Here is a 16,001-nt window from a genome sequence, read left to right on the forward strand (position 1 = left end):
CTTCTCAATACCAGTTGCAGGGGAGCAACGGCAGGAGAGAGGGCATGCCCTCCCCTCTTGCCTGGGGGCTTCTCAGAGGCATCTGGTGGGCCACTGTGTGAAACAGGATGCTGGACTAGATGGGCCTTCTTGGGCCTGATCCAGCAGGGTTGTTCTTATGTTCTTATGTTGCCGGCTGTTTCAGGTGTCAGATTCCATGCATCTCACCCTTCACCTCTGTCTTTAACTATCCTCTCAGACCCCCCAGTTCAGAAGGGCCCACCACTCCCTCCAGCCCACATCTACGTCGAATCCAACAGCTCCACATCAATTTGGCTGAAGTGGAAGAAACCGGACTTCACCACCATGAAGATCGTCAACTACACGGTGCGCTTCAGCCCCTGGGGGCTGAAAAATGCCTCCCTTGTGACTTACTACACAAGGTAAGTAGTACACAAGGCTGAGAACTGTAATGGCGGCTGAGTTGAGAACAAAGCTAATTGGGAGAGAGGGCTGGGTCCTTCCCTCTGGATTGTTGGAAAGGTGAAGAATAAGTTCTCTCACAACAGGGGTTCCCGGATTCTGCCATAATATTTCCTCCCACCTGGGTGGGTGTTCTTTCCCTTGGCAGCTCTGATGAAGACATCCTCATAAGCGGCCTGAAGCCATACACTAGATACGAGTTTGCAGTGCAGTCGAATGGGGTCGGCATTGACGGGCCATTTGGGAACGTGGTCGAGTGGTTCACCCTTCCAGACAGTGAGTACAGCAGTATAGACTCAACACGTTGTTCCAATATGAGGAGGAGGCCGATTAGAGTGGAACCCATTTCATCAAATTGACCTGCTTGTGCACGCGTTCCACACAACTACAACCTTGTCTTCTAAGCCCAATCATTTCTGCCTGGAACAGAAGACCTAATGATTTTCTCCTTGTTTAAAAAAAGTAACAAAAATATCCAGGTTTCTAGTCCATATGCTTATGAAGATCAGTTGACAGTGTGTGGGCACCATCTGGCAGACTCTGAAGCCAGATTAATTGGGGATTATTTGTTTTGTTTTTGTTTTGTTTTTGTTTTGTTTTGCAAAAAGCTTCAAAGGCTGCTACTATGAATATTACTACTACGGATATTTATATATCGCTCTTCAAAGTTCATAAAGTGGTTTACATAGAAAAATAAATAATACATAAACTAATATATAAATATCCGTAGTAGTAATATTCGTAGTAGCTATCAAGAGCCAAATAAAATAAAGCCCCCTCACAGGAGCATTTGGAAGCATACCCCCCTCAAAAATAAGAAAACTTCTATACAAACAAAATAATAATCTGAGGAATGGCGGGAGTCCAAGATGCTTGCCCTGTGGTTTTAGCAAATGCTTGATGTCTTGTGTTCTCTTCTGTTGCTGTGCAGGGCCATCGACTCCTCCCTCCGACTTACGGTTGCACCCCATCAACCCCTACGCGGTCCAGGTTCACTGGTGCCCCCCGTCAGAACCGAACGGCATCATTGTGGAGTACATCATCCTGTACAACGCCAACAACTCTCAGCCCGACGAGATGTGGACGCTGCTGACAAAAGAGGGTGAACGCCTGTCAATGCACAGAGGAAACTGCAGTGTGTGTGTGGGCGGGGGAGGTGTGGGAATGTGTGTGCACACATGCAAAGAAGAACCCAGGTTCCACTATTAACAAAACCCTAGGAACATAGGAAGCTGCCATATACTGAGTCAGACCCTTGGTGTATTGATTATAAGAGTGTGGCACTGGTTACATATAAATGCCATCGCAGGAATCTAAGGTTACAAGCCACAAAACTGGCCGCAGGATGGCAGCAGAATATACTTGAGACAGAATGGCTCAGCTTATGCTGGGGAAGTTCGATCCTCAAAGGAAGCAGCCCTCTGGCTTAAGAGTCTTGCCTCCTATTTTTTTTGCTGGGGACGTTGACTATGATGGCAAGTGGGTTCTGCAGAGCATGAGACATTGTCCTCTTCGTGGAGCCTGACTCAGGCACCGGAGTTTCCGAGGGTCTCTGGTGCATGCGGTTGCTTGTGCTCAGGCTTGATGCTGGGGACCTGATCCAGCACCTCACTAGTATTTGTGCTACTGACCATTGCGACTCAGCTAATCCCTTTGATGTCCATCTGTGAGGCAGGCCCACAAGTTTGGCCAACAGTACCATCTTGGGAGAATGCTCCAAGTGATTTTTGGCAACATCTACCCCGCTAGAGATGGAAAAGAGGTGATAGCATTGCTGCACTCAAAGTTTTCTCTATGTTATCACCCCTTATTGAGTCCTTTCCCCAAGTGATTAGGGCAAAACCGCAGTCACTTTTGCACCGAGCCAAGGGTTAGAGTCTGGGTTAGGGTAACTGCACAAACAGTTGTCCTCCCTCCATGGAGTCCTCTTTGGAGGACATTCCTGCTATTTGTCTTTCCATTCCTCTGACATTGATAAAACATTCTAGTCGGGGTTTTTTTTTTGTGTGTGAAACTTTTAAAAGCTTTTGAAACACCATTGCCAACGTGGCCACTGTAGGTAACAAGGAAAACACGAGAATGCGCTGAAAGCTGAAAGTCTTGCAAAGCTATTGCCGGTTTCCCAGCTCTCGGGTCTTGTCAAAAATCACAATAAGCATCCGTTGCCCCAGATGGTGCTGATGCGTGTGATGATGCTAAAGGTTTTGAGCACTGCAATCTTCTCAGCAGACCAATCGAGTGTCTGTCTTCTTCAGGCAATATTTTCAGTACGGAAGTCCATGGGCTGGAGAGCGACACCCGGTATTTCTTCAAGATGGGAGCAAAGACAGTCGTTGGGTCGGGACCCTACTCGAACGTGAAGGATGTGCAGACTCTGCGTGAGAAATTCTCAGGTACCAGGTTCCTATTTCTTGTTGAGATACCAGGAAAGCTTGTGGAGTTGGAGCTGAGAAACAGATTTCGCAGGCTCCGTCCTAATGCTCACCTCAAAGAAGAGGCGAGCATTGCAGGACCCTGAATTCTTTTCCAGTTCAGATTAAAATGTACCACCATGTAAGACTACGTATCCTGGTTCAGTTTTTGCCTACTGCAAAACTGCGTTTCCCAGGACCTTCATCCTAGGCCTTCATCTTGCGTCTGTGCTACCTGCATGCTGGAGAGGGGGAGACCCTCCCTCTTCCTCTGGCTGCAGCACGGCTGATGTTCCAGCTGGGATGTGTAAGTAAAGGTATTTTATTTCCTTATTTACATTTATTTGTTTGTTTGTTTAGTTACTGCATTTCTGTGCCGCCCAAAACAAGCGTCTCCTGGTGGTTTACAGAAAAAAATAAACGAATAAACCACAGATAAAAACGAAACAATTCAAACCAGTTAAAATAATATAAGAACAACAGTAGTGAAACCCTCCTGTAGTTGATCAAAGGCTTGGTTAAACAAATGTGTCTCGAGAGCTCTTTTAAGGTCTGCTTTAGATTGTCAGGGAGCATCTGACCATCAGGGAGATGCAGGGAGCTCATCCCAGAGTCTCGGGCCAGTGGCGATGTCAACACCAGAAGAGCTGGTGCCTACCATAGGCAGACTTCTCCAGAAGATTTTAATAAGCAGTGGGGATCCTGAAGGAGAAGGTGCTAGAATTCAGGGATGGATTTGGATGTGCTGTGAAATAAGCCAAGCCTATGTTATCAGGTGTGTGTTTATGTGTATATGTGTGCTTAAACAGACTTGGCTTATTTCTGAGCCAAATTGTGCTGATCTGGGTGGTGGGGATTGGAACATAGGAAGCTGCCATATACTGAGTCAGACCCTTGGTCTATCGAGCTCCGTATTGTCTTCACAGACTGGCAACAGCTTCTCCAAGGTTGCAGGCAGGAGTCTCTCTCTCTCTCTCAGCCCTATCTTGGAGATGCTGCCCGGGAGGGAACTTTGAACCTAGATGCTCTTCCCAGAGCAGCTCCATCCCCTGAGGGGAATATCTTACAGTACTCACACTTCTAGTCTCCCTTTCATATGCAACCAGGATGGACCCTGTTTTGCTAAGGCGACAAGTCGTGCTTGCTACCAGCTCTCCTCTCCAACTTCGATCCGACTCCTCTCCGATCTCTCCTACTTTATTCCTTTTGCCTTGGAGGAGCATCCTTTACAGATACACTGTTTTCTGGGGCGGGGGGAGGGGGCACTTTGTCCAAAAACCTTCAATGCGTGAGCCGTCTCCCGCTGTGCTAAACTTCACAGAACGCTGCCCTTTTCTCAGTGCTGGGAGGGCCCTTTAAGAGAGATGGAGTCCTTTCTAAAGACCTGTACAGGGAAGGTCCTGGAAAGGACTACATTTCCCAGCATAGGCCCCGGCTGTTCCACTTCGGCCCTCCTGCAAGTGTTGGCCTACAACTCCCATAATCCCTGGCTCTTGGCCACTGTGACTGGGGATTATGGGAGTTGTAGTCCAAAAACAGCTGGGAATCCCTGTTAGAGGGAACACTTGAAAGTACCCCTTGCAGGCTGGTGGTTCTGCCCCTGTTCTAGGTCCCTAGAGCGGGGAGGGACCTATCATTCCTGTTCTTGGTGGCAATGCTGACCCCTGTCCTTCACCCCCCAGACTTGCTGGACATCCACTCGGTCACAGGGATCATCGTGGGGGTCTGCCTGGGCTTGCTCTGCATCCTCTTCTGTATGTGTGCCAGCTTCCGCAAGAACAAACCAAGGTAGGTCGGATGTTGCCGTGAACTCGGTGGAGAGCCAGGCAACCCCGTCGGTCGTCGTCCTGGGTTCCCCAAGGAGAGTGGGCGGGGTCCATGCCTACAGCAGAAGGAGACTTGGGAACAGAGGAAGCTGCCATATACTGAGTCAGACCCTCAGTATTGTCTTCACAGACCGGCAGCGGCTTCTCCCGGGTTGCAGGCAGGAGTCTCTCTCGGCCCTCTCTTGGAGGTGCTGCCAGGGAAGGAACTTGGCACCTCCTGCACGCAGATGCTCTTCCCGTCCCCTGAGGGGGAATATCTTGCAGTGCTCACATTTGAAGCATGGGGAGGAAGGCTGCAAAACCTTACCTCCCCCACAGACGATTGCCCCGTCTGTGCTGGGTGCATGGATTGCACACCCACCTGGACTATTTTATTTATTTATTCATTACATTTAGAGCCCGGTCTTCCTCCAAGGAGCTCAGAGTGGTGTGCATGCTTATTTTTAGCCCCACAACAACCCTGTGAGGTAGGTTAGGCTGAGAGATACATGCCTGGCCCAGAGTCACCCAGTGGCCCAAAGTCACCCCTGGTTGAATGAGGATACGCTATGGTGATTCCAGCTCTCCCTAGCAGCAGCAGAGGGTTGGGACCCAGACCCATCACACACGCTCCTTGAAATCCCAACTGGGGGTTCCCCCCAACACTGGCCGGGAGCCCCGCAGTCAAGGCTGGCAGACGATCAACGAAATGGGGCGAAGAGAGTGCATGCTGCCTTATCCTCATTTTGGAGGCGGGTTTGCCGCTGGGAGCCACACGATTCCCGACGGTTCACACACACGCACGCACGCACGCACGCACGCACGCAGCAAAGAGAGGGCTCGGAAAGCCAGGCCTGATGTCTGCTGCACTTGTGAGCAGCCTTGTAGCCTCTCATTGTCCCCTTTGCTAAGCAGGGTCTGCCTTGGTTTGCATCCCAATGCAAGCCGGGGTGGACCTTGCTTAGCAAAGGGGACCAAAGACCGGCTCTCCTCCCCTTTCTGACTGCACCACTTCAAATTGCAGGTGAGGGCCAGTGCTTCCCCGCGTCTCTCCCTTTGGGGAGGAGAGCTGGTCTTGTGGCAGCGAGCATGAATGCCCCCCTTTGCTAAGCAGGGCCTGCCCTGGTTTGCATTTGGATGGGAGACTACATGTGAGCCCTGGAAGAGATGCCCCTTAGGGCAGGGGTGGGCAAACTTGGCCCTCCAGCTGTTGCTGAACTACAACTCCCATCATCCCCAGCCACAATTTTTGGCTGCAGATGATGGGAGTTGTAGTTCAACAACAGTTGCTGCTGCCTTAGGGGATGTGGGTGGCCATGGCTCAGTACAAGAGTATCTCCTTGCTTGCCTGCAATCCCTGGCAGCATCTCCAGGTTGGTCTGGGAGAGACTCCTGCCTGCAGCCTTGGAGAGCTGCTCCCAGTCAGTGTAGATCAGGGTTGCACAACTTTGGCCCTTCAGCTGTTGTTGGACTACAACTCCCATCATCCTTGGCCACTGTGGCTGGGGGTTATGGGAGCTGTAGTCCGGCAACAGCTTCGGGGCCCAAGCCCTGATACACGAGGTGGACCTGACTCAGTCCTGGGCAGCTTTCTACGTCCTCCATGTCGTGGCAGCCAGATAGCTCTCTAAGAGACCAAGGACGCCAGCAGGACCTTTCTCTCTGGGGCGCCATTTTTTCCTGGCAGGGTGTTTGGAGCCTTGCTTCTTGCTCCCACCTCTTGCATCGTGATTGCTGGATACAAGAAGCAATCACCTTCCCAGTACGGTATGGAGAGTGTGGTGGTTCCATCAGCAAGCGGGTGGGGAAATCATCTGTACTTGTGGTGCTGAGGAGCAGGTAAGTCCATGCTTCCAGTTCATGCCTCCTTGTCTTGTTCCTCTCCCGCAGGGAATCTGTGCCAGGTCTTGATTCTCAAGCCGCGGGCAACCACACATATCATCCCCGGAACCGGCAGGCACCACCGCCTCCTGTGGCCCCGACGAATTCCCATGAGCTGGAGTCCCTCATGTCCCCACTGTCGGAGGATGCTCCCTCACCCCCGACGGACATTGTGGAGCTGACCGAAGTGCAGGGCCTCATCCGGGACAGCCCTCTAGGTGGTGGAATGGGCCACGTCAAAAGAAAGGTATTGCCAGCTGGGCCCTTGAGTAACCTCACCTGTTCGTGTTTGTTCCTTGATTCGTTTGTTCTCCCTCTCTTCTTCCCTCCCTCTCCTTCCTTCCTTCCTTCCTTCCTTCCTTCCTTCCTTCCTTCCTTCCTTCTTGTAATGGGGTCCAGGCCAGGTGGGAGGGTCAGGTTCCAGAAGGGGGCAGAACAGGATAAAGCGGGGCACAGGAGTCCGTAGGCTTACTCTAGGAAGCTGCTCAGCCTGGGAAGCCAAACCTAGGATGGTTCTTAAATAAGGGTTAGGGGACACCTCCCTTTTTAGTCAGGTCGCTTGATTTGGGGGTGTTGATCAGCTGCAGTATCAATTCCTGCCACTATCAGGGTGGCGCTGTGGAGCAGCATCCCAGCCGTTTCCTCTACTTCCAAGCTGTAGGGAGTAAAGGCACCTGGGCTCTTCTGCTAAGTTCCCGGTTGGAGCCCTCTGGTGCCTTCCAGGACGTCCGATGTTCCCAGGGATGCGGGCACCATCTTGCTTATGCTGAGAAGAATCTTGCACTCCGCCTTCTTTTCTATAGGAGAGCTTCGCGATGTGCACCCTTTTGCACAGTCAGGTGCTCCAGGCGGCTACATTTTATGGTTGAAAGGGGGCCTGTGCAAACGTGACCCGAGGGCCACCAGGCCTCTGCCACGGCCTTCTTGTTTGTTTTGAGCTTCCTTTGTGGCGGTGGTTTTCTCACGGTAGCTTCTAGCTTGCTGCGAGGCCTCCTTTGCTTTGCTTTGCTTCCCAGCCCACCCACCCTCCCCCCTCCTCCCCAGCATTTGTCTGGAGCGTTTCATTTCATTAGGGAATGCTTAATTGGGCTAATTTAGTTAATCTGTTTGTGTCTGTCTTTGTAGCCCGTGGAGAATGTGTAAGGTAATTAGGAAATCGACTAAAACTAGTTCGTGGGGAGCGTGTGGGATTTCCACGTTGGCATCCATCACGCGCTTCTGAGTCGCCAGCACCGAAGTCTCGGCAAATGGTGATCATCTGGCTTCTGCAACGGTTATCCAAGGGCAGCCCCAGAGAAGGGGGCAGAGGGCTAGGCTAGGGTGGATTTTAGCTTGGTGGTCAGTGTTGGCGAGGGGGGATTTTCCCTTGGGGCTCACCTGAGACCCTGCCTCTTTAATTTTGCAACCCTGCTCACAGGCGGAAGAAACAGAAGGGGCATGTCGGGGGGGCAGGGGGTGAAGTGGGGGACTTGCCTTGGGGTGTTCTTCCTGGCGGGTATTTCCAAGAAGCCTCCTGGGAACGAGGCTAATTGGTCACGTAATGTTAGGAACATAGGCAGCTGCCATATACTGAGTCAGACCACTGGTCCATCTAGCTCATTATTGTCTTCACAGACTGGCAGCGGCTTCTCCCAGGTTGCGGGCAGGCATCTCTCTCAGCCCGATCTTGGAGATGCCGCCAGGGAGTGAACCTGGGACCTTCTGCATGCAAACCGGCAGATGCTTTTCCACTGAGCTACGGCCCTCTTCCTGAAGGGGAATATCTTACAATGCTCACATGTAGTCTCCCACCCACATGCAAACCAAGGCAGGTCCTGCTTAGCAACGGAGGCGATTCATGCTTGTTTGTCGTGGGTGGGGCTGGCCATGCCAATGGCTGCCACACGGGCACAGAGGACCGATGAGCACCGTAGGCGGGTCAGATACTGCGTGAGATGCTTCTGCTCGCAGGGGCTGCCAGGTGCGAGCGGTACCAAAGGCCATGATTTTTTTTTTAAATCCTCACAACAACCCTGTGAGGTAGGTTAGGCTGAAAGATACACGACTGGCCCAGAGTCACCCAGTGAGTTTCATGGTTGAATGGGGATTCAGATTCCAGAAAGTCATGATTTATAAAGGCCTCTCCCACCATCCCTTGCTGCCCCCCGCGCACTGCCCTCATGGGCTGCCTCTGGAAAGAAAATGACCTTGGGAACTCCAGACAGGGGAAGGGGCCGCAGCTCAGTGTCAGACGGTCCCAGGTTCAATCCCTGGCAGCATCTCCCAGTAGGGCTGGGAAAGACCCCTGGGCCTCAGAGCTGCTGCCAGTCAGTGTAGAGAAGCCTGAGCTAGACGGGCCGAGGGTCGGACTCTAGAAGGCAGCTTCCTCTGTACACATGGCATGAGCTGGCAGCGTCGGTCTGCACATCCCTGAGCGGCCGCTAGAGGGCAGCAAATGCACAGCCTGTGCCAAAGTCCTCCGGTTCCTAGGGACGGCCGTCTTCTGCACCGCTTCCAGCAAGAGAGACCTGCCCATCCCGAAACTCTGGCAAAAGCCTCCGCCTTCCTGGAAAGGACAGACCTGCCTTTCTTACATGGGAAATGCTGAGGGATAAATGCATCTCGGGGGACAAATGCGTCATCTCTGGCGGACTGTTGTCTCATCTAAGCTGTGTTAGATTTGAACAAGGGATGGGGTAGTGGTGCTGAGTCCCCTCCTCCTTTCCCGGACTCATTATAGCCCCTGAGAGGCCCTGCAGGCTAATCCCGCCTCTGCACATTCGTTTTCCTTTGTCCTGGCCCCTTTGATGTGTTAACGAACCCTTCCCCAGCCTGGCTCAGTAGAGCTAATATTGCTCTGATCAGGTTTGGCCGGAGAAACAGCTGGGCGATGCTCTCCTTTTGGGGTTTCCAGCTCTCGGCTGGGGTCGTTCTAATCCCCTCTTTGTCCTTCATTTTCCCCGACACAAACCGTCCTTGGCAGATGCCGGGTCTCATTGGTGGAGCCGGTGAGGGGGTAGCCGTTGTGATCTGCCCCATTTTGTGACAGATCTTGGGGTCCGGCTTCCAGATGCACCATCCTCCGAATCTGGGTTCTTCGAGAAAGACAAACGTGCCTGCACCCTGTTGCATGGGGTGCCCAAACATGGGTCCCTCCCCAGTGGTGTTCCTTGTCATAGGGACTCCCAGATTATGTGGCTGGTCTACAGCTTCCACCCTCCCCAGCTGCAGTGGCCTTTGGCTAGCGATCATGGGAGTTGTAGTCAGCAACCTCTGGGAATCCCTGACGCAGAGGACACTGCTCTGCCTTCTGCCCTCCCTTGCCTTAAAGGCTGTAGCACAGGCCTGCTCAACTTGCCCACCCCCAGCTGTTTTTGGACTACAACTCCCATAATCCCCAGCCACAGTGGCCAGGAGCCAGGGATTATGGGAGTTGTAGGCCGGCATCTGCAGGAGGGCCCAAGTTGAGCAAAATCTCACCAAGGCACCAGCACCTGGGTGGTGGGGATGCTTTTTTGTGGCACGCGCTAGAATGGCCCTTCTTCACGTTTCTGACTTGCGCTGTGGAGTATTTGCCCCCCAAGCTGGTCGCTGATGGTTCCTGGTGTAGCCACTGCAGTGAGGGATCCCTCGGATCTGCCTGGATCACCCCTTTTGCCCCTCTGCGCCTGGCGACTGCCAGAGAGAGAAGTGCCCGCAGAAGGTCACCGCTCAGCAGAGAAAGGCAACATCTGGCTCGCCTCCTGTGTAGCCAGATGGGCCGAGGCAGAAAGGAGGTCAGCGTGCCGTGAGCCGGGGTCAGGCCGGTGTCAGGAAGGGCTTCGTTCCCATTGCTCATCATCCCCAATGGCACCTCTGTGCCTGAGGCGTGCTGAGCAGATGCCAGGAAAGGAGCCCTTCGCACCCACCCTTTCCCCGGCTTGATCTCCTCTTGTGCAAGCAGATGTCTTGCCTGCATCCCACTTTTATCCTCCCAGGTAGGAACTGGGGGCTAGGGTGGCCAGATGAGGTGGGGATTGCGGGCAGAGCCTGCCAGGGCCTTGGACCTGTCGTCTCGGTTGGACTACTGCGTTGCGCTCTCCCTGGGGCTGCCTTTGAAGACGACTCGGAAGCGTCAGCCGGCCCAAAGTGCCAAAGTGGTCTGGCTGCTTATGGGCAGCAGAAAATTGGGTCGTGTGTCACCCTTGCTGAGATCGCTGCATTGGCTGCCGGTTCGTTTCCAGGTCCAATTCAAGGGGCTGGTTATCACCTATAAAACCCTTCAGGGTTTGGCACCTGTGTACTTTCAGGACCGCCTCTCGCGCCCACCTCCGACCCCCCCTGTGAGGTCATGGGTCCCAGGCTCGTGGGGGGGCCTTCTCTGTTGCAGCCCCCTCCTTATGGAACACTCTGCCACTTGAGATTCGTAATGCCCCCTTCCTTCTGTCCTTTTAAGAAGCTCCTAAAAACCTATCTGTTTTGCCAAGCTTTTAGTGTGTGTGGTGTGTGTGTGTGTGTGTGTGTCTTTTTCTCTTTTCCTTTCCTTTTTCTTCTTCTCCCCCCCGCCCCCCGTTTCTTCTTTTGTCTTCATTGCTGTTTTAATTTATGTAAACTGCCTTGAGTCTAAGGAAGTCAAGCGGTCAATAAATTTGCTAAATAAATAAATAAGCAAGCAATCTTGAGGGCCGAGGTTGGGGTCTACTCTAGTGGGCTACTGTGGACCATTGACCCTCAGGCTTCAGAGCCCTCTTCAAGCCGGAAGCGAATAGGGCTGTGTAGGGTCAGCCCCCCGGAATTGGCACACTGTATGAAGCTTCCGGGTTCACCAGGCTTGGTGTAAAGAGCAGAAGCCTGGCCTGGCCCTGATGGCCACATGCCAGTGTTAAAAAGCAAAACCCGCAGGCCAGCAGAGAGTCCCCTTTGCACGGGTCTCTTCTGCAAGAGCAAGCTTTGCACGGTTGGCAGAGAGGACCCCCAGAATCTCAAAACGGGGAAACGCAGCTACTTTTTTGCGACGCATGTGCAACGTCGTAGCACGATAACGCAAAGATAGAAACCAAAAGAAGGCGTCGGAAATGTGCGTGGCACCTTGCTGTCGGCACAGGGACTGCAGTGTCACAATACAGGAAGTACGGAAACACACCTAGCAGATCTGTAGGGACACTGTTGTGGGGCTTAATCCGGAACGTGCCCAGCTCTCCACATCAGGCAGTTGAACCACAGGGTTTAGTTCCTGTTCAGGTTCGTCTGTATGCTTTCGTTCTCTGGCTCCATTCCAGCCAAGAGAGGAGGGCTGGTCTGGTGGAAGCAAGTATGACTGGTCCCCTTAGCTAAGCAGGGTCCACCCTGGTTGCATATGAATGGGAGACTTGATGTGTGTGAGTACTGTAAAATATTCCCCTTAGGGGATGGAGCCGCTCTGGGAAGAGCAGAAGGTTCCCAGTTCCCTCCCTGGCAGCATCTCCAAGAGAGGGCTGAGAGAGACTCCTGCCTGCAACCCTGGAGAAGCCGCTGCCAGTCTGTATAGACAATCCTGAGCTAGATAGACCAATGCTCTGACTCAGTATATGGCAGCTTCCTATGTTCCTAAGAATATGGTGCCGTATGCTGCCATGTTGAGCCTGACCCTTCCTGAAAGGGTTCTACCCAGAGACACTCACTGCCTCCATGAGAAATAGGTTTTTGTTTTATTGATCCAGGGCATCAATCAAAACAAGTATCTTTTTACGTTGTTGCTTGAACGTTTGCCTGCCTCTTTGTGTGTGTGTGTGATGTGTGTGTGTGTGTTCTTGATTCAGTTTGTAACTTCAGAGAGTTCCTCAGACTCGGATGCCCAGTTCTCCCTCGTTCCCTAAATCCTAAGCTGCCGTCCATTCCTGCACAGATAAGAGGGTCTCATGCCAGGAGTAATTCCAACTCCTTTCTTTTCCACTCGGTAGCCTCTGTGGGATAAACCACCGAACACCTGGGCAAGCAGCATCACCGGCTACGGGGACCCCCTCACGAAGGAGCCCCTCGTGGCTTTGAATGGCTCGCTGAAGATGGCATCCAACGGCGGGCAGAAGCTCCTGTTGCAAGCGCTGGTTTACGAGGTGGTTACGGTGTGTGTTCTGGGCAGGAGAACCCTTCCCATTGGGAGCGGGAGGCGGGAGCCATTTTGAAGGGCTTGTTGTGAGGCAGAGGATTGCCAGGTTTTTGCTTTGGGGTGCTTGGGTTTTACCTCCCGTGCCTGGTCATCGGCAGTACCAGAAATCATTCCCTTCGAGAAGCTGAGCCCACAAAGAGAAGGCTTTGGGGCTGGTGCTTGGGTCAGCTTTGCTGGGCAGCTGATGAGGTGCAGAATCGCAGGATGGACCGTGGCGGAGAAGAGGAGCTCGCTCTGCCGTTCCCCTTCCCTTTCTTCTGGGCCCCCGCGGGGAAGATTTGAGTCTGCTCCAGTAACTCCCATTAGCAACGCAGTGCACCTCTGGGAGCAACCGATTCTTCTCTTCTCCTCCCTCCTGCAAAGCTTTGTCCCTCTTGCTGCTGCTAGACTACAACTCCCATTATCCTCAGCCCCAGGGGCCAGATGGGAGTTGTAGTCCGCCACCGGCAGGAGGGCCTGGAACAGGTCACCAACACGCTCTCTCTCTCTCTCTCCCTGGCCGGTTTCGTCTTCTAGAGCGAAGTGAGGAAAGAGCCGCCCCCCAGCAGCCTCAACCAGATGGAAGCGGAGGTCATTGTCCATTCCGACTTCGCCTCCGACAGAGACGGCAGCTCCCAACTTCACGTGCTGGACGCGGAGGAGGAGACTTTCTCGGAGGACTGCTGCGAGCCCGGACACTGCCCGGCGGCGGCGGAGGGCCGTTCTCGGCAGGCCTCTCTCGGCTCGTCTGAGCAGAGCCTCGGCAAAGCATTCCAGGACCCGGGAGATGAGGGCGAACCGGAGGCCGCTGGCACCCCGCTAAGGACAGAGAGGCGGGCGCACAAGGTGGCCGCCGGGCTTCTGGGGGTCGCCGTCGACTAAAGGCTCGAGCACGGCAGAGCGAGGGAATAGCATGACGTCTTTTGAGTCGGGCTTAGCCCGCGGTGGTACTAAAACCCACGCTTGGCAGAAGGGGGGCAGCGGGGCCCCCCAAGAGCTTTTATGGAGACACACACACACACACACACCCTGCATATTTCGTGGCCGCCCCAGGGCTGTTCTCCTCCTGCCCTTGTGCGTACTTCCCCCGCCCCCATGCCCACTCTGCCAAGAGGCTGCTGAAAACAAAGCCAACGCCACACCCCGGGAGAGCACAACAGGGGCTGCTGGGGGGATTGCTCATCGGCATGGCTGCTCCACACGTGCCATGTGGCAGCGGCTTCTGCGTGATGTGCCATTCCTGTGCAGAGCCTCACCCAGCAGAGAGGGGCGTTTCGAGTCCTCGCCCTGCTGCTGCAAGCAGACCCCTCCCTCTTCCCCCCCCCAGCGGTATTGCCGTGGCATGGAGGAGACCACCCTTGCCACGGCATGCAAAGTTCGCCTGCCCTGGTGGGGCAGCAGGCCAGATCCTCCATCATTTATGTATTTACGAGAGTCGAGCAGGGAAGCTTTTCCTGGACGGTACCAGGTTTGGCTGCAGTGGTGGTGAGGATTGTGTGCCTGAATATGCTCCGCTCTAGGATGTAAAGGAGAGACCCCGAATCCTAGCACGAGAGTGCCCCCCCCCCGCCCCCAGGCACGGCTGCCCCTCGTGGGGGCCAGCCCCCTTTCAGGCCTGACCCACGCAAGCTTTGGCAGTGGTGTGAGAGGAGGGCAGGTTTTCAGCAGCCTCCTCTTTCCTCCTTGTGCTTCGTCCAGACTCTGTGAGGAAGCGACTCGCCTCCCAAGGCTTGCGAGGGATCCGATGGGCCTCGTGCCATCCTGCTGGTGCCAGTGCGCTCTCTCGTTTTTAAAAAGCTGTGCGCAGAATGTGTTTTGTTCTAGGCGGCAGTCTCGCGGCCATGCCCGCGCGCACCTGCATTCACAGTGGGGCCTTCCCGGTTCAGTTTAAAATGGACGGCGCGGGCATCAGAGAAGTGTGAGCGCGCCCACATGTGCACCCCCTAGAGGGAACACTGCCTGGCGCCCCAATAACCTGGCACCTGCCGTACCTGGGCAAGTCAGGTGTGGCAGGAAGCACAGGGTAGGAGCAGACCAAGCCAAGGTCACCAGAGGCCGGAAGCCAAGGATCAGTCCTGCTTCATCCTCCGAGTCTGAGGACGAGGGTAGGGGAGTGTTGAGAGGGTTGAAAGGTGTGGGGCGGGGGCACGGGTGGTGGAGGCGCCTCGGATCCCCTCTCCTCCTCCCTGTCGGACCCTGGCATGTGGGGGTCAGATTCGGGGCTAATGGCCGCCTCCTGCGCTGAATCCTCTGCGGCCCAGGTAGCATGGTCAGGCTCGCTGTCCATGACACCCCCAGAGGCAAACGCCTCGCCTCGCCTCAGGACCGCCCCCGACTTAGCATGTTCTCCTGATGCAGCAGAATCAGGTGGTGAAGTGGTCGCATGGTGGACTGGCCCACACGGGAGCCAACTGCACCTTGGGCTAGTCCTCTTGCTTTCAAAACTCCTTGCAAGCAGAAAGCCAGGGCAGCTGGCAAAGAGCCGGCATAGAATCTCCCCCTCCCCTGCTGTGCTAGGTTTCTGTTTGTGGGGAGCTTTTCATGTGCAAGCATGGTCCAAGGTGGCACTCTTCAACACCCCCCCCCAATCTGAAGTAATCTAGACCTTTCAATCAACTCCTCCTTCAGATATAGATCAGGCCCCAGTCTAGTTTTCTCTCTAATGTGCTAAGTGTTCTTTACGTGCAGGGTAAGGGGTTTTTTCTTTTTGTTTCTAAGGGGAGTATTCAAATATGCAGTTGCCCCCCCCACCTCCACCCCTCAGCCTGAAGTGGTGCAGTCTGTGGAAGGTGTCGCCACTTGCATTTAAATTGGAAAGCGGCCTCCGCAGCAGGGCCTGTTCCAATGCATCAGCCCGTTCTAGCAGGCGGAAACGGCAACGTCTTCTTATTACACACTCTAAGAGTGCTTCTAACCACTTGTACCGAAAATAGAGAACCTTCTTCAGCTTCTGGGTCGCCTTGCCAGCCTGGACTTTTGTGTTAACATAGGGCATGACCCAGCAGGGACTCCCCCTCCGAGCAGACCCCACTGGACTTCTCAGGGGGCTGCTCTCACGGGGGAAATGCCTTGCAGGTGTGGCCCGTAGGTTCTTGTACCTAATATTTTAGGTATCGATCTCACCTTTTCTCCTTTTTTAATGTATGACAATGTATTTTTTTTATTTCCTCAGAGCATCTTTATTATATTATTTAATTTTATAAGGAAAAAGAAAGAAAAAATTTGAGTAGCGTGTGTTGTAGCCTAGCATTTTTACTACTATTTCTCTATTGATTTTCTCTCTCTCTCTCTCTCTCTCCTTAACAACACAACTACCTCATGCTTGTTTTAAAAAAAGGAAAATAAAAGCAGTAGATTTTG

General features: G+C 53.7%; 1 protein-coding gene across 4 annotated transcripts in view; it reads left to right on the plus strand.

The window, feature by feature from the left end:
- The window catches only part of IGDCC4 (immunoglobulin superfamily DCC subclass member 4), a 62,850-nt gene extending 46,849 nt beyond the window's left edge, over window positions 1-16,001 (plus strand). For 3 of the 4 annotated variants that reach the window (XM_053272900.1, XM_053272904.1, XM_053272903.1), the window contains 8 exons: window positions 239-422; window positions 611-738; window positions 1,394-1,564; window positions 2,718-2,855; window positions 4,556-4,661; window positions 6,569-6,806; window positions 12,457-12,618; window positions 13,179-16,001. In XM_053272900.1, the coding sequence (XP_053128875.1) occupies window positions 239-422; window positions 611-738; window positions 1,394-1,564; window positions 2,718-2,855; window positions 4,556-4,661; window positions 6,569-6,806; window positions 12,457-12,618; window positions 13,179-13,523 (1,472 nt within the window). In that variant the 3' untranslated portion in view covers window positions 13,524-16,001. The remainder of the gene's footprint in view (window positions 1-238; window positions 423-610; window positions 739-1,393; window positions 1,565-2,717; window positions 2,856-4,555; window positions 4,662-6,568; window positions 6,807-12,456; window positions 12,619-13,178) is intronic. The other variant, XM_053272901.1, reaches the window with a different exon arrangement.

This window comes from Hemicordylus capensis, chromosome 10 (genome assembly GCF_027244095.1).
Source record: "Hemicordylus capensis ecotype Gifberg chromosome 10, rHemCap1.1.pri, whole genome shotgun sequence".
Lineage (NCBI taxonomy): Eukaryota > Metazoa > Chordata > Lepidosauria > Squamata > Cordylidae > Hemicordylus > Hemicordylus capensis.